The sequence below is a fragment of the Hoplias malabaricus genome, chromosome X2 (genome assembly GCF_029633855.1).
Source record: "Hoplias malabaricus isolate fHopMal1 chromosome X2, fHopMal1.hap1, whole genome shotgun sequence".
NCBI lineage: Eukaryota > Metazoa > Chordata > Actinopteri > Characiformes > Erythrinidae > Hoplias > Hoplias malabaricus.
This window is the reverse complement of record NC_089819.1, coordinates 14,295,744-14,319,144: the sequence shown is the minus strand read 5'-3', so window position 1 is coordinate 14,319,144 and position 23,401 is coordinate 14,295,744. Positions and strand designations below refer to the sequence as shown.

The 23,401-nt window shown below is 41.2% G+C and overlaps 1 protein-coding gene across 1 annotated transcript in view; it reads left to right on the top strand.

Moving 5' to 3' along the window:
- Nucleotides 1-23,401, top strand: part of LOC136676365 (tenascin-like) — a 59,830-nt gene that overhangs the window by 16,306 nt on the left and 20,123 nt on the right. Inside the window, exons 2-10 of the mRNA XM_066653312.1 lie at nucleotides 2,016-2,542; nucleotides 4,300-6,171; nucleotides 6,263-6,526; nucleotides 6,625-6,740; nucleotides 8,387-8,540; nucleotides 11,914-12,183; nucleotides 12,358-12,543; nucleotides 15,131-15,220; nucleotides 15,413-15,676. Of these exons, the coding sequence (XP_066509409.1) occupies nucleotides 2,071-2,542; nucleotides 4,300-6,171; nucleotides 6,263-6,526; nucleotides 6,625-6,740; nucleotides 8,387-8,540; nucleotides 11,914-12,183; nucleotides 12,358-12,543; nucleotides 15,131-15,220; nucleotides 15,413-15,676 (3,688 nt within the window). The 5' untranslated portion in view covers nucleotides 2,016-2,070. The remainder of the gene's footprint in view (nucleotides 1-2,015; nucleotides 2,543-4,299; nucleotides 6,172-6,262; nucleotides 6,527-6,624; nucleotides 6,741-8,386; nucleotides 8,541-11,913; nucleotides 12,184-12,357; nucleotides 12,544-15,130; nucleotides 15,221-15,412; nucleotides 15,677-23,401) is intronic.

Below are 23,401 nucleotides of genomic sequence, written 5' to 3'. Positions count from 1 at the left end.
TAATGTTGTTCTTTCCCTACAAACATTCTTTGCGAAATGTATGTCTAGTCTTTAAAGACCACACAAAAATTCACACAAAGAATTGGTAGTTGGTAGTTGCTCAAAAGTGAATTAAGCATAATCTGTTCCGCTGCCTGTCCAGCCTCTAAAAAGAGAAAAGGCCCATGAAGCATGTATTTAGCCTGTGAACCAGTTCTCTACAGATTTGATCAGATTGGTGCCTGGAATGGCAGAAGAGGCTTAGTAATAGGTAAATAATGTAGGACAGAGGTGGAGTGTGTATTAAAATAGATTTCAGATTGACTAACTATGCCGAGAAAGTACAAGCCATCTCAGTATAATAGTCTCACAGCTGAGGAGGTAAATGAGGTGGCAAAATCATGTGTCAGCCATTTTCCAAGTGTTTAAAACCTTGTAAAACCCTGTTGAATGGATCTCATTTGGTGTTCTCTGCACTGAAGCCTCTGAGAATTTCCATCGCCCTGCTATTGGCAACATGTGGCTATAGAATGAAAATTCCAGCTCCTATCCCTATGCTGCCGAAAGACATGTCTGGAGTCGGCTTTTTCAGGAAGACCCTGCCCCGACACATAAAGACCAGAGAAAATCTTTCACAGCTGGCTCGATTTCGGTTCAAGCCACTTTCCAACATACCATTATCTTTCAAAGAAAGAACACGTCTCCTGAGCCCTGCACAAATACACAACAGAGGAAAGACAGAGTTATGTTACCATGCGAGACTCTACTGTCGTCTAGGGAGCAGTCAGGGTACTGATTTCTGAAAGCAGCATGGGCCCCGACTAGCCAGGCTATAGGGGGCAGTACAGATGTCTCCCCTATGCCTGTTTTCATCTGTCAACCTGGGTTATGATCTGCCATGTCAAGGGAGGGAGGGAGGGAGACCAGATACATATGTTGCCTACTTTGTGATTAGGGCAAGCTGTCACAGGAAACACTGTCAAGAAATACACACTCAAGCACAAAGTGCCGATTCTAACTCTGCTTTAATAGCCAGAGGCATTCCTTAGAGAAACATATAGACCTTTTCCACCAAAAGAACTGTATTTCTTGAACCTTGGTGCTCTCCAGTGAACTGGCTGGTCTTCTCACAGGTTCTGATGGAAACCAAGTGTATATCATCAAAGGAGGCCAATTGTTCCAGTGTTGTGGAGATTAAAAAACAAACAGAGTTATGCCGCCACCACCCCCCACCCCAGGCAATATATGTATATTTAATGCGCTCCCTATTTAGACCAAAGGGTAGGAAGTCTGGGTTTGTGTATAAGGTTCGTAGTGTTTTTGAGTTCTAAAGTCAATCGAAAGCCATCCAGCTGAAAACCCAGTGGAAGCATTGCTCCATTTTTCCCATTTCAGAACAAAACACCCCCTGGTTCACTAGTCTTTTACCCAACACAAAACTGAAGGAAATATAAAATCTTCCAAATGACTACATCAAGCTCCGTTGTGTGATAATGCTTTATTTGAGGCTCTGTGCTCTTTTTGGAAAGAAAACATTGACGCCATCATAGTTCATATCTACTCTTTTCTGGGAGGTTCTGGAACCAATTTATGTTGGTGGACCCCACAGAACATTTCCAAATTAGGTTCATGAATGGGAACTGAAGCAGTTCTTCATTGGTGAAAAAGGGCTAATAGGAAGCGCCCACTGTGTTCAGTTTCTCCTGCTGACAATGCTGAGGCTGAAAAGGCTTATGGCAGCCTGCTAATGTATGGAGTTATTCTCTTTTGCCAAGCTGTGTAAGGTTAATTGCTTTTCCTAGAATGTTTTGACACTCTGCTGCATGAGCATAGTCCCAGATGAGTTGTGTTGTTTTTCTGGTGTGTGATTTCCACAAACTGACAAGGACGAACGATGTTAAGCACTCCAATTATTGAAAGCATGTACCATTGTGTAACTGTATGTTTACTCATAAATCACAGAGTGTGCACCTGTAGAACAATTCTTAAACACACACATTCTGACTCCGATATTTGATTTCTGTATTCTTTTTCAGGATTAAGCTTCTGCTCATACGTCAGGAAACCAAGACTCAGTGAGAGTGCATCACCATGGGGATGCGAGGCCTGCTCCTGGCCTCTGTGGCTGTGGTCATTCTGCTGAACCTCTCCATGGCCGGCCTGGTCAAGAAGGTCATCCGGCACCGAAGAGAATCCCTGACACCTCCCAAGACAGAGAATGTATCCCTGCCCAATCCAGACCAACCGGTGGTCTTCAACCATGTCTACAACATCAACGTCCCCTCTGGATCCCTGTGCGCAGTGGACCTAGATTCACCTGGAGGAACGGAAATGAAGCCCAGGTCTGTCCCATCGGAGCAACACATCGAACATACGGTGGATGGGGAGAACCAGATAGTCTTTACCCACAGGATCAACATCCCTAAGCAAGCCTGTGGATGCGATAACCACCTGCCGGATCTGAAAGATCTCCTGAATAGGCTGGAAATGCTGGAGGCTGAGGTGTCGAGCCTGAGGGAGCAATGCGGCAGTGGGGCCGGCTGCTGCGGGGCTCAGGTTACAGGTGAGTTCAGTGTGAAGTAAACGTTACAGTTTTGTTAGAGCATGCTTTGATCCTCAAAGAGGAGTTGGGTGTTACTCCTTTGAACAGAAGCTTCCAATACACAACACCATTTCCAAAAAAAAAAATTGCAAAATGAAAAACTAAATGCAATGATGTGCAAAACATTGTCTACTCTGCCTTGTACATCCAGTATCCTACCTCCTCCTATTACGAGTATTTTGCACTATTGCTTACACTGCCTTGTACATACATTACCTCCAAATCAGGTTATTGTCTTCAGTCAGTGTCCCATTGTCTCATGTATGTCTATCAGTGAGCTGCTGGTATCGTATCGTCCTGCACTTGTCTTCTGTTTGTTCACTTTCATATATTTATATACTTAGATTAGTTGAATTTAGTCTATTTTTTTGTTAAATGTTACAGCATCTTGGAGAAGAGAGTAACATAATTTCAATCCTTTGAATGTCCTGTACATAGAATTGACAATAAAACTCTCTTGACTTGACTTGACTTGAACATTTCACACCTACATTTACTTTTAAATAGTACAAAGACAATAATTAAAATTTTGAAAATGTATTGCTTTTTAAAAAATATTTTTCCATTTTAAGTATCTTGCTAGCAACAGATTTCATAAAAGTTGGAACAGGGCAGTGTTTACCACTGTTTTGCATCATCTCTTCTTTAAACAACACTCTGCAAAAGTTTGGGAACTAAGGAGACAAGTCGCGTTAGTTTTGAAAAATAACTGTTTTTGAGTTCTTCCCCATTTTGTTTTGCTTTGTTTGGACTGACCTTGTCTTGCTAAAATAAACTAGGCTTTCCCTGGAAAAGATATTATCTGGATGGCAGCATGCTGCTCCAAAACTGGTATATTATTCATATACCATTCAGCATTAACAGTGCTTTCACAGATATCACCCATGCCATGTGCATTAATGACCCCTCATGCCATCACAGTTGAACTATGTGCTTATAACAAGCCTGATGGTCCCAGCGTACATGGTTTCCAAAAATAATATTTCAAAATTTGCTTTGCCAGACTACAGGCCACTTTTGCACTACGCCTCAGTTTAAGTATAGAGAAGGTGGCAGCGTTTCTGGACCGTTTATATCTGGTTTCTTCTTTGTACTACTTTGAGTTTTACTTGCGTTTGTGAATACAGTAAAGAACTGTGTTCACAGTGGTTTTGGGAAGCGTTTCTGAGCCCATGCACTGATTTCCACTGCATACACATGTCTGGTTTTAATTCACTGCTGTCTGAAACTGATGTGCGGTACATTATGAAATCCCCAAGTCCTTAACTATTTTACATTGAGAAACATTAGCCTTGAATTATTTCACTGTTTGCCCATGCAGTTTTTCACAGTGTGGTGAAACCCTCCCCGTCTTCACTTCTGAGACTCTGGCTTTCTGAGACACACTTTTTAAACCAAATCATGTCACTTGATGTTTTTTTCTGCATTAAACAACTTTACCAGATTTTGTTCCCCGTTCCAACATTTTTGGAACATGTTCCTGGCAGCAAATTAAAAATGGGCAAAACCTTTTCAAAAACATTACATTTCCCAGTTTCGACATTTAAAATTTTGTCTTTTTTTGTGTTTTATTTTCACTTAAATATGGGCACATCAGTGCATTCTTTTTCTTTTTACATTTTGCCCAGCAAATCTTTTCCGGAAAGGGGGTTGTAAATCCTCTTGTTGTTGGTTTCCACTATGTTCATATTATCTGGTGGTCCCTCTGTGTTTCTCAGGTGAGCTCACGACCAAGCCATACTGCAGTGGCCGTGGTAACTACAGCACGGACACCTGTAGCTGTATGTGTGATCCCGGCTGGAAGGGACCCAACTGCTCTGAGCCCGAATGTCCTAACTTCTGCCAAGACCAAGGTCGCTGCGTGGATGGCAAGTGTGTCTGTTTCGAAGGCTTTGCAGGAGATGACTGTGGAATTGAGCTATGCCCTGTGGACTGTGGAGAAAACGGGGAGTGCATCGATGGGGCCTGCATCTGTGAGGAAGGTTTCATGGGGGAGGACTGCTCCATAACCAACTGCCTGAACAACTGCCTAGGAAGGGGGCGCTGTGTGGACAGTGATTGTGTGTGTGATGAGCCCTGGACTGGCTTTGACTGCTCAGAGCTTATCTGTCCCAATGACTGTTTCGACCGCGGCCGCTGTGACAACGGGACCTGCTACTGCGACGAGGGCTTCGCCGGGGAAGACTGTGGTGAGGTGACCTGCCCGGGCAACTGCAACAACAGGGGTCTATGTGTTAATGGTCAGTGCGTCTGTAATTTCGGCTACAGCGGAGAAGACTGCTCGAAGCTGACCTGTCTGAATGACTGCAGTCAGAGAGGCCATTGCTTCAATGGCAGATGCATCTGCGATCCCGGCTTCCAGGGAGAAGACTGTAGCATCCTTTCCTGCCCTGACAATTGCAACGATAGAGGTCAGTGCGTGAATGGAGAGTGCATATGTGATGTAGGATACCAAGGTGATGACTGCTCTGAGCTCTCTTGTCCCAGCGACTGCAATAATCATGGACGCTGTGTTGACGGAAAGTGTGTTTGCAAGCATGGCTTTGCAGGAGAAGACTGCAGCATCAAGACCTGTCCTAACGACTGCCATGGCCACGGAGAATGCGTGGATGGCAAGTGCGTCTGCCACGTTGGCTACACAGGTAAAGACTGCAGTGAGCTGACTTGTCCAAATGACTGCCATAATCGAGGACACTGCGTGAACGGTCAGTGCATCTGCAACAAAGGCTTCACAGGTAAAGACTGCAGTGAGCTGACTTGTCCAAATGACTGCCATAATCGAGGACACTGCGTGAACGGTCAGTGCATCTGCAACAAAGGTTTCACAGGGGAGGACTGCAGCATCAAGACCTGTCCTAATGACTGCCATGGCCATGGAGACTGCGTGGATGGCAAGTGCGTCTGCCACAATGGCTACACAGGTAAAGACTGCAGTGAGCTGACTTGTCCAAATGACTGCCATAATCGAGGACACTGCGTGAACGGTCAGTGCGTCTGCAACAAAGGCTTCACAGGGGAGGACTGCAGCATCAAGACCTGTCCTAATGACTGCCATGGCCATGGAGACTGCGTGGATGGCAAGTGTGTCTGCCACAATGGCTACACAGGTAAAGACTGCAGTGAGCTGACTTGTCCAAATGACTGCCATAATCGAGGACACTGCGTGAACGGTCAGTGCGTCTGCAACATAGGCTTTGCAGGAGAAGACTGCAGCTTTAAAACCTGTCCTAACGACTGCCACGACCATGGAGAATGTGTGGATGGCAAATGCGTCTGCCACGCTGGTTACGCAGGCAAAGACTGCAGTGAGCTGACTTGTCCGAGCAACTGTCACAATCGAGGACACTGTGTGAACGGTCAGTGTGTGTGCCACAAAGGTTTCACCGGAGAGGACTGCAGCATTAAGACCTGCCCAAACAACTGCCTGGACCGTGGGTTCTGTGATGATGGAAGGTGCGTCTGCTTTGAAGGCTACACCGGAACTGACTGCTCAGAACTGACCTGCCCTGGAAACTGCAATGAGCAAGGTCACTGCCTGAATGGCATGTGCGTCTGCGATTTGGGCTTCACTGGAGACGACTGCTCCGAAAGTAAGCTGACTTTTTTGGGAACACAATGACACATTGTTTCATTTTACATTGAGATTACAGTAATATTTTGGTATGCCACTTGTGCCCACAGTCGCTCCTCCAAGGGATCTGACTGTGACGGAAGTCACCCCAGAGACGGTGGATGTGTCCTGGGTCAATGAGGTGCAGGTGACCGAGTACCTGATTACCTACGTGCCTACTGCTGTCGGTGGTCTGGAGTTAGATATGCGAGTAACTGGCGAAAAACGATCCGCCACCATTAGGGAGCTCGAGCCAGGGGTGGAATACCTAATCAGTGTCTATGCCGTCTTAAACAACAAGATGAGCGTTCCAGTGAGTGCCAGAGTGGCCACACGTGAGTCAACATCAGTCATCAATTTTCATAATGATAAAAATGTACAGTTTCTGAATCTGATACCATCAATGTAACATGACTTATGACCACCTTGTTAGATCTTCCTGAGCCTGAAGGCCTGAAGTTCAAATCTGTTAGAGAGACATCTGTAGAAGTTCAGTGGGATCCTCTGAACGTCCCCTTTGACGGCTGGAACCTTATCTTCAGAAATACAGTGAGTGCAATACATATTGGATGTAAAAATATGTTTTAGAGGTTTTGTGTGTTCCAAATTCAAAATGGAAACATTCTCCCGCTATTTTATCATGTTATGGTAATTGTTACGTAGTATTAAAAATTATTATTGTAGTTTTATTCAACAAAAAAAAACATAAAAATGAAGTAGTTCGAAAATGACAAGTGAGTAGAATTTATTTGTTACTCCAGTTCTTATGAGTTCAAGGAAAAAGTGCTGGAAAAAATGCATTTGTTCGGTTCTTTCGGAAATAAATTGTATTCAAAAGTACGTGTGAATTTTGGTTTAGACAATTTAATACTACACAACAATTACCATATCATGACAGAGTGGGAGAATGTTTGAATTTTTAATTATACTTTACACAAAAATGCTTTAACACCCAGACCTTGGGATTGGTTTGAGAAAACACTTCGAAATCGTGAAATCGACTGGCGCCCCCTTCAGGGTGTGTTCCTGCCTTGCACCCAGTGATTCTGGGTAGGCTCCTGACCCACCGCAACCCTGAACTGGATACGCGGTTACAGACTATGAATGAATGAATAATATGATTTTTTTTTTAAGTGCACAAAACACATAAATAAACACAAACGAGAGACAGCTGAAAATAAAATAGAAAACACAGTCATGGTAGACATGGATTAACGTGGCATATAAAGGCAAAATCAGAAGTATACAAAAGCGGCAAAAGTAAACCAAGACTCCTCAGGGCTACAGTTTATTCGTAAACCTAATACTTACTATGATGCACAAAACACGTCACTGATAGAGTGCTGCATATCCTAGCATTAGCCTGAAATCTATTGCGGTAGGAATAGCCCATGTCATATGAAAGGACCTTTCTATTTGCCAGTAATTGTTCCAAAAGAGAAACTGTATGAGCATCCTGTGGAAAATAGCTGAGTGGTGCCAATATGCAAAGACTGTCTGAACGTCTGGGGTCTGGGGTTTTTGTTGCACACAACCTCCTAAGAAGCTTCTGGCAACAACTCTGGTGACCATGTGCGACAGGAGCGTTACTGTTTTCACAATGCTTTATTTTCTTTTTCAAGGGATTAAGCCAAAGCTAAAAAATAGATCCTGTCAAGACATGCAAACCATGTCTCCCCATACCCCATTCTTTCAAACGCAACTTGGCAGCCTCATTCATACATCAAGTTTGAGGTTGCCCATGCCAAACAAACCCTTCACTTTGAAGTGAAGCACTCTCATCCAAGTGGATGCAATTGAAAGTCCTGAGTGTTTACTCTCCAGGATCTCTCTAATTTCTCTGGACTTCATGGAGCTGCTGAGTCCACACAGTCTGGAGGCATCTCCATTTGTGGTTTCCTTTTTTGCTAAAAGAAATTAAATAAATAACTGAAGCAGGATATAATATCTGCAACCACAGGCATTATTCCTCTATTATTATCATCATCTCAGTTCACAAGCAAATTATATGGGTACATATGCCAAAGTTAACAATGTTTACATTCATTTGAATTCTGACTTGGATTTACTTTTGAATTTTGCCAAAGGATTTGGAACACATCAGTAGATTCAAGTCGGTTTAAAGTCAGTATATTTTGCTCTATCTACTGACAATGTGACTGATGTACTCTGGGTTGTGTGTTGTGTAATTCCAGAAAGAGGAGAATGGAGAGATTTTGAATTCACTCTCCCCACCTGAGACCACATTTGAGCAGTCGGGACTGGGCCCTGGCCAAGAATATGAGGTTAAACTTGAGGTGCTGAAGAACAACACTCGTGGACCTCCAGCCAGCAAGAATGTGGTTACAAGTAAGCAATCGTCGACTACCTGTAATTGATTAGAGAGACATGGTGCTCAGATGTGTATGTTTGACATCCCTATCCCATATCTGTCATATTGTAAAATGAATTTGATCCCATTGTGGGATTGGATCTTAGGAATAATTATACCTAAGTCATTTCAGTATGTCAGAGTATTTGAGAAAGCTGCTGATGCCAGTCAAGCCAAGTGCTATAAAATGTCTTCAACCCAGTCCCACACACTATTTCCCTTGTCATCTTTGTATGATCTCATGATGTAATTTGGTCTAAAATGGCTGGCTATCTGGAAGCCCCTCTAATACTTCTACAATAATTACAGTGTACACCATTCTTCTTCTTCTCTGATTCCTCCACTGCATTAAACATCAACTGTCAGGGGCTTTCAAAGTTATTCCATTGGGTAAGATTGCTTAAACATTCACTGGGATCTGGGTCTGAATCTCAGCACTGTCGCTGTTTTCCGTGGTCCTGCTGTCTTTAAATTCAAATATTTCTTACATGTAATGGGTTATTATTGTGTCATTTCATGGATTACAGTGCAATTTATAGCTTAATCCTAATTCATAAAAGTTTGTCCAGTGAGATGAACTTGACTTACACTCTTAAAAATGATGATTCTTTGAGTGATCCTGATAACACTCAATGGTTCTAATTTGGGGTTTGTTTAGTTGAAGATATTAAATTTACCATGATTTCTAGAACCATATTTATGCTTAAACATTTTTACATTGTGTATCCATCCTTAAGTTTAACAAAGAACATATTTTTTTTGGTTCTATAGAGTACAGACAAATATTCCTCTAATATAATGATGTCCAGTTTGTAAAAATAGACGTTTTTTTTTGCTGCAACAGTCCATTGTCACTTGAAACCAATTTAAAGTAGGACTCCACATATAAATGGTTTAAAATGTGTTGATTAATTGGTTATTAATTAGGTTGTAAATACCTTAAAAGTAGTAAATAACATTTGAAACATATATAGAAAAGGCAGCCGTGATCTGACGTTTGCTAGTGAAAGTGTCAGATATCTTGCTAGAAATATCAAAATGAAGAATACACTGAGATCTGAGATGGTGATTTTTTTAATTTCATATGTTAAGGGGCACTACATGGTATTTAATGTCTAAAAAGACATTAATGTCTATTTGTAGATAATTTATTAAACTTGGTGGATAAATGGTTAAACGTATTAACAAACATGTGATGAAGTTGACTAGCCTAATGTCAACTGACGGAGTAGGCAAAGTAAGGTCAGCATTCTGTGAGGTCTGAGGATTAATAGTGTAGATGGATATGGGTTCATTATCTGGCAAAACAAAGGTTACTATTGCCCTTTCGATCTGTGTTATAACTGATTATTAATTGCTTTTAATGTATTTACAACATGATTAATAACCATTAACAAACATATTTTAAACCATGTATAAACTTTAATAAGTGTAGTCTTATAGAACTATGTGCAACACATTCTCCATCAAACTCAAGAATGTTTTCAGAAAGAACAATTTAATCTTAAAAACTGTTCTATAGAGAACTCATGTTTCTAATAGAAGCACTGTCTTTATTTAAGTGCTTTGAATAACCAACTTTTGAAGAGTGCTATGATCAGATGACACTATGTGCTGCTGGTAGCAGAACCTGAGTTTAAGGCATGGAGTTAGAGTCCATTTACTAAGCATTCTTCACACAGAAAGATTGCCCCAAGTGCCCTGAGCTCAATGCTGGGGTAAACATATTAACAGAGTCCCTCAACTTTTACTGTGGTTCTGCTCCTCTGGGATTTCCTTATGTTTGTTTCTCAGTAAACCTTTCAATAAAGAAAGAAATGCTGATTTTCATGTCTTTCAGTAACTCCCACACAGTTTTAGGGACTGGAAATGTAGCTAATGGCTGGTTGAGATAAACTGAACCATATGTGGAAAGGTTATTAGCTCTTTGACATTGTGGCATCTTTCAGTAAACTTCTTTCCTTCTCGTGATTTGTGGGTGGCTCGTAAAATACCAGGTGTGGCAGAGATGTGTTCGCTTTTTGTTTTGCTGGTTCAGATCCGAGAACATTTAGTTTAGCATATTATTTCAAGCTAAACTTTCTTTTAAAAACACCTTTAAGCCTTTAAGTCAGTCAAGAGAATGCAGGGACGTAATTAATTCAATACAACACTAGTTGATATTCAGAGGGCACAGTTAAGGAATCTACATTTCCTTTCTAAGCTACAGCGGCTATTACATGAAATCCTGTCTCAGGCAGTCTGGGGAGTTCTGCAGAAGTCTTGTCGCTCCATTTCAGAGATATGTGCCAGTCAGGAATTGCTTTGGGTGGGGGCACTAATTGCTGAAAGTGAGCTCAGCTCTCTTCGCTCAAGAAGCACTCTTCCCTCGAGAGTTCTGCAGTTTTGCGCATCCAGAAATCAGCTCGCAGCTAAAATGCTGATTTCCTGTTTTATCTACCGCTCACAGAGAGATGACCTCTCACCATGGCGTCTCCTGTGACAAACCAATTTCTCCCCCAGGAGCCTCCCCTCACTCCCCAGGAATACATGATCTAAGGAAATTACAAATAATCCATTTCAATGACCTTCTATACACACAGCTCCATTCCCCACACACATCATCCCCAAGTGATTTTTCCTCTCAGAAGCAGCTGATTTAGCATTTCCAACACAATCCTTTGATGGTTTGATTCACAGAACTATTTACAAAGTGAAATAAATCGGTTTAGCTGTGCATTCAGATTACGCATTTGGTCTTTTTTCTTTGCTCTTCCGGCACTGTAAAGTATTCCATAAAAACAACAGCTAGCTAGGATTTTCCAGCAAATTATGAAAAGAAAGAATATCGAAACACTAAAAGTACACTCAAACACAGTCAATAAAGCCAGCTTCGGGAATACGGCAGTGGCTGGCTGTTTTCATCATTTGATTGAACTGGTTCACTTTTCGTAGATTCTTTTCATGGACTGATTGCTAACTTGAGTAAAAGAGGGCTAGGGACCAACCTGTGTGTGTATGTTAGACATTACAATATATTAAGGTATGAATTGTGAATGCTGTCAAAGAGGCAGCGCTGGATAAACAGTATGAATCACCTAGTTTTTGCACGTTAGCTTTTGTACCTGTTTTGGATATTTAAAGTTTTTGAAATGACTTTCACAATTATTTTTAAAGGAACATTGCTATTAGGGAACAATCGCTTTTATACCATTTGTTATTTTTGGCTGTAAAAACGTCCAGTCAAAGCAGAATCAATTTATATACTATATTTATTTCAATAACTCTAACAGTAAAATAATAAGCTTTTCTTGCAGTGTTTAATGTCAATTCTCAATCAATTGTCCTGCAATCCTGTTCTTCTCCACACAGTGATCGATGCTCCGAGCCAGGTGGAAGTTCGGGACATAACGGAGAGTACTGCCCTAATCACCTGGTTCCAGCCCATAGCTCAGGTGGATGGAGTGTCCGTGTCCTACGCCCCCATCACTGACTCCTCAGACACCAACACCGTGAAACTGTCAACAATGGACACTCAGTACCATCTGGCTGAACTATACCCAGACACTGAATACAGAGTGGGTCTGATGGCTCACAGAGGAGAGATGACCAGTATTCCTGTCTATGAGACCTTCACCACAGGTCAGAGACTGCTCACCTTCATTTACACAGCACCTTCTACAAATCTATACACAAAACATGACAAATATGAATACAGTAAAAAATACTGTCCATTCCAGCTAATCATGTTTTTGATGAGCATCCGTGTCCTAATATTCCAATTTGTAATAACTAGTCTGGGTTGATGTGTTCCAGACCTGGATGCCCCCAAAAACCTGCGGGCGATTGAGCAAACTGACGAGACCATCACTCTGGAGTGGAAAAACAGCCAAGCTAACGTTCCCAGCTACCGCATCAAATACGGCCCAATCTCTGGAGGAGAGCATGGGGAACTTACCTTCCCCACAGGCTCACAGGACACCACCCAGGCCAAGATCACTGGTAAGAGTTACACTTAAGTCCGAAACTGTGAGACCTATTGTGAAGTCTCTGATGAATAATTATAAAAATGTATAAAATAATATCAAACGTAAACCAGCTACCAACATAATCCACATATCATCGCTGTCAGGACAAAACCTTGTGTTTCCATTATTTTTCATTGTAAATACCTGCTTCTCAACAATATATCATGTTTAGTGGACTTGAGAAGGTTTTTCCCTTTCCACTTAAAGCCTCATTCACATTTAAACTTTGGAGAATCTCTAGAGAAACTGGAAAATGGAAAATGAGACAGTGCACGCAAGAGATACTCTGGGACATTAGTGGCTCTGTTCACACATGTGTGGACTTTGACTTTACTGATTTATTTATTTGGCGTCTCAGAGTACAAAGTCTGAGAAAACTCTGGGTCAAATGTTATGGGGGTTTGCTTTCTCACATAAAGAACTTTAAGGTAAACTCTGGAATATTTCTGGGTTACCGTGCATGGGCGAAAGGGGCTTAATTTAGCATTTTGGGAATACAAGTTTTGTGTTTTTGTTATGCTTTTGTTCAGCTTTAACACATGTTAATTTGCTGATCACAAGCAAAAGCAGCATGTATTGTGTATTTGGATTCTGGTATGTTGGTGAACCGGCATGGTCCTGCTGAGTGACCAGCAAGGCAGCAGCAGACCAGCCATAACCAGCACAAATCAGCAAAGAAGATTAAATCCATGCTCAACTCTGCTGTTGTTCTTTAGAAACATAGCCACAGAAGTTTTTGTCATTAGTGTGTCATTAACATTAGCGTATTATTCTGGGTGACAGTGTTATTTTCCAACCTCATTTTCACAGGAAGCTATTTAACTTTAACAGATTAGAAGCCACTAAAATGTCATTATATGAACTAAAAATGGCCCAATGCTACTTTTAGGCCAAGTCTTTAACAGCGCTAATAGTGGAACGTTTATGTTCCTCCAGATTTTCAGTGTTTAATTCAATGCACTTATTTCTAAAATGGCTGTCTTTGTTTGTATGTAATGAAACATTTGCTCGGACACAAAAGCCCTACTTTAAGTGCAGAATGTCCAGGGGGGGACTTTGCATTCAGGCCTTAAGTGAAATAACAGCGCCACTTGTTTCAATGTGAAAATCCTGGTCAAACAAGGCAAGTAAGGGGCTTTTTTCCCCCCATCTCAGCACCACTCCTATTATACACAGGGCTTTGAGGCAGTCTCATTCTCTAATGCCATGTGTTACTGCAAGGAAGGATTAGCCAGGCTGGGGGAAAAATATATTCAAAACGTGTAATAGATTCTTTGTCTGGGTTGCTTCTTTGTCCTTGGGAGGCCTGTTCCCTACATAAGGCACTGAGTGTATTCTAATAAACCACACACACACACAAACACACATACCTCACAACTCATCTCTTTCGCACAGTTATTATCTGTAATTGCTGTCACGCTCGTGATTTTATTGATAGTAAGAGTTTCCTCTGCATTAGGTGTAATTTCATGCTGGAAGACTCCTGTGCAGTGACCTCTATAGGGGCCAATAGAGACATTAAGAGGAGTAAATGTAGGGATTTGGGTTGGGTGGGGGCCCTTATCAGCAGGGGCTATGCTGATCTAAGTGCCTCTTGTAAGACAGTAAATATTGCTCTTGGCCCGTGGTGAGAGCCTCTTTGATACGGATACTGAAGAGGTCCAGATTGAAATGGTGCACCACTGAAATGTAAAACTGACTGATGGCAATTATTAAAACAATGGGCTTCAATGGAGGCGCCCTGCAGACGGCCCAAAAACATCATAAATAAACTTTGTGGAATTCCACAAGACTGTTGAAGGCTGTTTGTTTTGACAGTGACCAGGGTTTTAATCTTTTACCTGATGAATTGCCATTAACAGCCTACAGCCTTGAATTCATTGCCACTGTCATGTGATCACATCATTTCCTTGAGAAATGCTCATCATTCTCAGCTACAAACACACAAAGATGTGTAAATATCCTGTCTGGACGTCTATTGGAGAAAGTCATCAAGACTGGTTTTTAAAGCATATAAACTATAAATCTTAGCCAAAACCACGTTCTGACCTCACAATAGTGGTAATGTGAGGCATGTCTTTTCTGGCCAGATGAAGTGACTTAACTTTGCAAGGGTAATCATCAGAATACAGTGTGAAATGAAGTGTTGGGAGCCATCAAACCCATCAGATCTACTCTCCTCTTTCAGGAGGACCCCTAGTGTATCGCTGGCCATTCTTGTGTGTTCTTACGCTCTTGTGTTCTTGCTTGACATCATCTTCCACTGCCAAAGTTACATGGCCAATATAACAAGGATGCATCAGTACATGACTTGCCAACAAGAACGATCTGAATATTCCATCATTTACTGAGGCATCACGAATTTGCTCTTGTAAGGTGACTTCTCAAGAATGTTCTTCTGAAGAACTTGCCTTCTTCTGTTAATTTTGGAGATTTTCTTGAGGGTGACACTTGGCTCCAACAAAATCCAAAAATAAAACTAGCTGTTTCACTCTAGACATTCAATCCGCTGAATTTTTGAGGATTACAGTAAACTCTAGTGGTCAACATCTCTTCTGTAGGACTGAGGCCCGGAACAGAGTATGGAATGGGAGTGACGGCAATCAAGGAGGAGAGGGAAAGCTTGCCTACCACCACAAACGCAGTGACAGGTAAGATATCATCCTTAAGATCACTGCGGCTTTTATAAGAAACCTCAAATCTCAGAAGCCTTTTCTGTTCAGGAGACACATGCTATGTTAATGCGGCTGTAAGAAATGTCCCTCAGGAAGTATTCCTGTATGTAAAGGGTAATGTGACTGACCAGTCCTCAGTAAAAATCAGCACTGACCTCTTCTTCGCAGACCTTGATGCTCCTAAGGATCTGGAAGTGATCGAGAAGTCAGAAACCACGCTGGTGCTGATCTGGAGGCGACCCATGGCCAAGATTGACATCTACAGGCTGGTGTTTGTGTCTGCCGACGGCCACAGGGCAGAGCTGGAGGTTCCAGGCAGCGAAAGCACTTACACCCTGAGGAACCTGAACCCAGGCATGCTGTACACTATCACGCTCGCCTCCGAACGAGGGAGGAAGAAGAGTGCACCCGCCATTATTTCGGCTTCCACTGGTGAGTCTTACACTCTTTACACATTGCTCTACATTGTAAAAGATAGATTTTTAATGTACTGTTATATTTACAGTGTAGTGTTTTATGGAAATATTTTTAAAAAACCCATATTTTCAGCAATTATTTTCATATGTATATAAATATGATTTCTGTATGTCATAAAACCAAGCAACCAATCCCATCAACTTGTGGGATGGGCTTTCAGGCTGAGCGGCAGGGACTAACAGCATGTTCATAGATTGTACTGAATAAAGGCCAAGGTCTGGAATTATTTCTAAACAACTTTAGGGGATTTTCTTCTTGGAAAGAATTGCTACATCTGTCATTGTGAGGAAAAGTGATGAGTTTGTAGATGTTTAAAATGATGATGACTGGAGGGGGGCGGTGACGTGTGGCTAATAGCTGTAATTCAACAGAAATATACTGCAAAATGTAGCTGGAAAACATTTGTTTTTTTATAGGATTTTTGCCAGAGCACTAACGGTTGTTCCTCTGGTGCATTCATGATCAACGACTGTCCTGAAATACTTAGAGGCTCAGTTCTCACTTCCTTAGAAGAAGACCCGTCAATTTTATATTGATCTGGATTTTAGAGCTTTCCTTACTCTCTTGGCCAGAAAGAATAATTTATCTGCTTTCTAACTTCATTCACCCTGCCACCAGGTGACTAGAGGGATTGATATTTTGCAGGTTTCCCTCCTCTCAAAAATGGTCAATATTTCATTTGGAGTGTGAACGTAGAGCGTACAAAGCTCTATAAATTAAATCCGAGGTCCTCGCTGGTAGCTACCCTCTTGGCCAGGGAGATCTTTTCATCCATACAGTCAGCCAGTCTGCCAAGACGCTGAGCTGAGGAATGAATTGAATTCATTGTCTGCTCCAACTTTACATCCCCAGCTCCCTTTCGCTCCCACATCTAGAGCATGTGGGTTTGTTTTACTCTTTAAACAAATACGGATAATTAGGACATTTTTGTGGCATTTAAAATTGCTGCTTGAACATCCAAACTAAATATTTTGATACAAAAAAATAATAAAAATAAAAATCAGCTGGATATGTGACTGGGTTTGGGGCGTGAGGGGGTTGATATGACATATGGAAAACATATGAAAGGTGGGTAAACTGACTAAAGCAGGTTTCATGTAAACTGGCGCACAATGGAATAAGCTGTTATAGATGTATACATAGAGTTATGTCAGTTTTCATGAAAGGTTTATGTAACATTACAATGTCACATAATGTTACCAACATGATGTAGAAACACCTATAAGTTTAATCAAACAGAGTGCTACCAGAAATGGAGAATATTCCACACACACAAACACAAAGCTCATTCATGTGATAATTGTCCAAATGAGGCCACGCCCCTGGTTTTGTGTGATTTGACCAGGATGAACAGAGGGGCGGGCTGATAAATAGACCCCATGCCGAGGGGCCTGTTAAAACAGTATCCCCCAAATCTGCACTACTATTATCCCACTGAGTTCATTCCTGTGACCATTATCAGCTCCAGACACGACCGCAAACAGGGTACACCCTCCACTGGCGTGGAGTGGGACGAGGCCGAGTGGGGGGCAGGGAGGCCATTCGGTCTGGGCCTTTATCCTCACGGACAATCACTAGGCGCCTTGCTGAAAGGATTACAAGGATCGCAGCTCAAGTGTCTGGGGACCCGCCGTTTGTGGTTATTAAGCATTCAGCAGTGTCCAGGACGAGACACATTTCTACATGTGTGTACCGACATATATGACTAATGTACACACCCATGCAAAACAAAATGACAAAATATTAGGCTTTCAATCAGCAAGAACTTATTAATAATAATCAACAAATGCTAAAGAACTTTAGTACATTTCCATTCAGTCTGTACTGGGTCAGATGTTACATCAGCACACTCTCTGCAGGCTCAGACACTACACTGTCAGAAAAATGTCACTGTGGTGGTGCCCTCAAGGAAACTGTACCTTTAAATAGGGAACGTAACTGTACATTAGCCTGTTATAATTATAGATGTTAAAACTGTGTTGATTTCATATGCCCCATTTCATCTCCAGGACTTACGATATGTTATTATACTTTATACAGTTCTATAATGAAAGATTGCAAATGTTCTCCTCTCCTTCTGGAGAAGAGAATGTAATGTACCTTTAGAGAACACAACTGGACTTTGAAACCACAGCTGTACCTTTAAAGGTACACTCTTATTGTTTGTATCTTTAGTGGCTCTTTTACTGAGAGTGTAGAGGTTCATGGTCTGCACAGTAGTCCTCTAGCTGATTCTCAATGGGCTTTGCAGTGTGAGCTTTTTATTCCTGTAATATTCTCAATAATATTTGGTGTTAGGACCATTATAAATTGCCATTTTGGGTTTGGCTCAGTTTTTGGACAAATGTGTACATTGTACAAAGACATCGTCCTTAAACTGAATACTCCAGTGGTCTTTAATCAGACTGGGGTCTGCTGTGTCTATGCTGCATGTTCCAAATCAGCAGACAAATGTTTCAACAGAATGAAGAGTTTTATTCCAAAATTGAAAGTGAAATCATTTAAAGAGCACAAATGGGGGAAAAACACGTTTCACGAAATGTGAATTAAAAACAATCCATTCAGTTTTTTGTGGGCTTCCTGATCTGAAAACATCATTTAAAAAATATTTATTTTTAAAATAAATAATGATAAATAATTAAAGGATAGGCGGCACGGTGGCACAGCAGGTAGTGTCGCAGTCACACAGCTCCAGGGGCCTGGAGGTTGTGGGTTTGATTCCTGCTCCGGGTGACTGTCTGTGAGGAGTTGGTGTGTTCTCCCCGTGTCTGCGTGGGTTTCCTCCGGGTGCTCCGGTTTCCTCCCACAGTCCAAAAACACACGATGCAGGTGGATTGGCGACTCGAAAGTGTCCGTAGGTGTGAGTGTGTGAGTGAATGTGTGTGTGTCTGTGTTGCCCTGTGAAGGACTGGCGTCCCCTCCAGGGTGTATTCCCGCCTTGTGCCCGATGATTCCAGGTAGGCTCTGGACCCCCACGACCCTAAATTGGATAAGCAGTTACTGATAATGGATGGATGGATGGATATTTCTCATCTTTCTTTCATAAAGGCAGATCCAGTGCTGTGATTGGACAGACTCTGTCAAGGAGGCAGTACAATTCCAAAACCTCTGTACTTTGCGTATGTTTTCATATTCAGAACTCTTAGATACAGGATTTAGGAATTAAACTCTTCAAATACACTTATAATCAATAACCAATGGGCCAACTACAGCCCAGGGACTTCTATTGTAAGTGTGTTTTGGTTGAAATATAAGGAGTATTCATTTAAGGTGGTTCTGGCTTGTCGTGAAAAGTCACTCATTCTGTCTCCCTCCAAACCAAGTTAAGGCTAGACCTCAGGCATAAAGCAGTGGATTCAGAATCTCAGAAACACCAAATATTTTTTAACAAATACACACTATATGGCCAGATGTTAACATGGTATTGGCCTAAGATACAGTTTGTATTATTCTGAGAAGCTTCATATTAGACTTTGGAACATTTCTTGGAACCACGTAATCATGGTTAGTCTGGGATCATCCGTCGACGTTGATCTCATCCTAAGTGGAGCTAAATCAGTCCACAGGATTCAGTCCACTGCTATATATTCCAATGCTGAGGGTCTGTGTACTTCACCCATAACATGAAATTGACAAAGGATATCCACAAACTTGTGGCCTTGTAGCATATATTAACAGAATTAATTTAAAAAACAAACTACTTCTTACCTTAGAAAATTATCTCTACAAAAGAAATGTGACTTTTCATTTATTAAAATATATGCACATCGTCAAAAGATTGTTGCACACAGAAGGATTGCGATGATATTCAGAAGGAAGATAAAAAATGTCCAGGAGAAATGATAAAATGTTTACACTGTTATGGGCAATATTTACTGATCTACACATACAGAAGTGGCATCTACTGGTATGGCGTCGGCCGCTATGTTTACTAATGCAACATGTCAGACGTCTTCGCATGAAGTTGGAAATGTTCCTAATGGCGTCCTGTGATAATCCGTCCCATGCAGCTTGAATATTCTCACGCAGTTCCTGCAGATTTTGTGGTAGGGTTGGAGTGTTGATAGCATATTGTAGGTCTGGCGATGTGGCTGGGCATGGCAGAGTATCTGTGTTTTCAAGGCAAGCTCTGGAGATGGCAGCAGTATGTGGACAAGCGTTGTCCTGTTGGAATAGCTCAGCAGAGTGTGTGATCAGCAAAGTAAGGGCCACTGGTTAGTTGATGTTATGGGCAGTCATTGTAACCGTCTGCATGCATGAATTTCTGCATCACGCAGCTGTCTGACACTTGTGCCAGGATGACTCAGGGACAGCATCACTGCTCACTGAATGTCTGCAATTCATTGGTTCTCCCTCTCTGTGATTTGTGTAAGACTCCCAATCCCTTTGTGTCACTGCTGCTTGTGCTCTTCTATCCACTGCCACCAACAGTGTGCTACGCTCTTTAAAATAAAGGTGCTACAAAGTTCCATAAAAATATATATCTTTGTTTTAAAGAGGTGGGAGTTTGAGGAACCTTTTAAAAGTTTAAAAATCCTTCACTGGATTTTAAGGTTCTTTACCCATTTAAACATATTAGCAAGCATGGTTCTTCATGGAACTTCAAGTGGTTCTTCTATGGCATTGCACAAAGAACCTTTTGTTGCACCTTTATTTTTAAGAAAGTATGGTAATACCCACACGAGCAGTATGATGTGCAATACTTTGATAAGAAAATCTGGCTTCCTAGAGCCCTAGGATGTGACCTCTCTTAAAATGATTGAATAGTTTCCAACTCTACTCCTAGGCTGACCTTGCTTGCAAAGTATGCTACCAGCACAACAGCAGGAGTCAGAATGGAAAGCATGCGCAACAGGATGACCTTATATTGTCATACAGGTAGAGCAATGAGGCTCATCCTTGCGTTACTTACGGAGCTGAGCATGAACTTGAATCATTCGCATTTCTCATGATGCCAGATCTACACACCGAGTTTCATTCCTGTCGGGTGAATCCTTCTGGTTGCAACAATTTTTCGATGATGAGTGTATTATCTTTCATAAGCAAATAATCACTGTTGCTTCACAACTTCATATCTCCAAATGGTATATTTGCAAGGGAAGTTTTATTAGATTATTTAAAGGTTATTAAATGTTTTGAATGTAAGCTAATGGGAAAGGAATGAATGAAATCTGAGATGTTTCTATTGGCCCATTCATCTCATTGTAGAGGGCAGCCTGTGTTGTCAAATAATTACAAAAAAAAAAAAAAACCCTCAACAATGGAGATATGAGGTTTTGTTGTGTGTGTGAGGAAATTCTCAGCTGATGCCTGGGAAGGTCATTCACTCCATCCTCATTGTTTTGCGCTGCATTTTGCCACTTGAATGTGCATTGAGAGGATAATGGTGTATCTCCAAAGCTTTCTGCTACTCTCATGAATGCTGACAAAGCACAATGTGATTCAATTACGCCGCATGGCCGCTTCCTACCTTTTGAAGTGTCCGCGTACTTCTGCTGAAAAGTGGGCTACACAGGACCTTCAGTAATTAATGGCTCCTCCTCCACACCCCTGAGCCATTAATAGCAATGCTGCACTGCTTTTAGAAATGGAAATCATCCTAAATCCAGTCAGTTTATAATATCTAATATTTGATCTGATTTGCTAATGAATGCATTGAATTATGAGTCTGTTGTATGAATATTCTAAGGTTATTCAACCTATTCCTTTGTGTTTTTGCTTGTTTTAAAGTCATTTTATCTAATAGAATTTCATATTTGGTTAATATCAGGGCAACAATATAATTGTGGTGTCAGTTCCATCTGAGGTAATGGTTCTGCATTGGAATAAATCACGATTTCTAGCTGTAAATCACTTGAAACCAGTCAAACTGACAAGAAATGGGTTGAATAGTCTTAGTGTTTTCTTGCAGCTACTTCATAATGAAGAATATTAGATATAATGACCAGATTTAAGATGTTTACCCTCTATAAGATCATATATAGTGCCTGAATGCGCTGTTGGTCAGATTCATGGCCTAAAACCAAAGGGTGACTGCGAATGAGCCTGTTTATCACCACAGTCTTTACAGGGGCACACACCCTTACTTCACTCTGAACTGACAGATGTTCTTATTGCATGGAACAGCTGGAACTGAACCAGAGAGCCTCATTCACAGATGTTTATTAGTCTTTTTACTCACAGAGAGGACACGTGATTTCCCCCAGACCTTTTGTTATTTGTGTTGATGTTTCAAAAAGACCAGTAAAAAAAAAGAACAAGCAGCTATTATGGGAAAAAGCCTGCAGCCCTCAACACACTCAACATTCTCTCAGCCATATTCCACTTTCCAGGAGAGGCTTCTCATCTCAGAATGATATGCTGAAGAATATGAACAGCATTTCTAATCAATTACATGTCATTAACAGTTACAGACAAAAGTATGAAAAGCACAAGACTGGGTTCATTCAAATGCTAACAACAAGAAAAACAACTAAATAAATATGCCTTGGCTGAGTATGTTTGCTTTGAATCAGCAGTGTTCTAGATATTCTCAAATGGGCAGCAGCCATAAAGCATAGGAAGCAATGCTGTCAAGTTGTGTGTGAGGCTTTCAAGCTGAAGGCAAATAGCTGAGGGGTGTGTGGAGATAGGGGCAGTGTCTAGTTGCAAATTCATAGATCCATCTGTACTGAATGAATCTAAACCATGGCTAAGGTACTGGACCTTTATTGAGAATGTAATTTGTCACTTTGATGAACAGAGAAGAGATTTTAGGGGTTTATTTGATGACTTCTTCTTTAACTTTGAGGGCATCAAGAAAGGACAAGAATGCTGAGCTGTCCAGAGCAGCTCACTAGTCGCTCGGTGTGCAGTGTACATGCTTTAATCCCACAAAAAAAACATTCAGCTTTCCTCTCAGCTCAGCTTTGTCCTGAGTGAAGCATCAGGGGATTGGGGTAAGTTTATTTCTTTTAGCTGCTAGAGCCAACATCTCAGAAGACTGTAGAAGAATGTCTCCTTGATGAAATGGAGGTTAATGAAACTAGCAAAGACATGGAGAACTTTTTTTTTCTTACAGCAAACGGTAAGTTTTCTTTGTACCATACACTGTTTATAGCAATTTCTTTCACATGCGGTGATCTTCTTAAATGTGTTGACTGTTTCTTACTGTAACGAAGACTACACTCAAGAAGGAAGATGCTGAAGACCACCTCCCTGAGTCATGGTTATTCTTTGAATCCCTGCCCATTGCCTCTTTGTGTGTGTGTGTGTGTGTGACATATAATTGTAATTTAAATATTCTGCCCCACATGTCATTTAATGGTAACTGACACGTTGTTATATCCAACAAACAATTAACTAAAAATTAATTAGATGGAAAATGCATGCATTCAATATGAGTTCCATCAAAAAAAACTGTGCATGGATTTGTTATGTTCATGGGTATAATATTGTATCCAAACATCCATGTGAGTTTTGCTTTTTTAAATGAAATTACCATTTTTAATATGCAACCGTTACCATAAAAAGACAAAGAGCTGGTGAATGTTTGATTTACATTTATACGTCACACAAAAACATTGAAAAACCTATTTGTACACCCACCATTTAAGCCCTGTCTTGGGAATCTTGAGTTGTCGTTCATTTTATGGCACCCTCTTGTGTTCTTGCTGTTGCTGTATTTCCCTTTAAATGTTA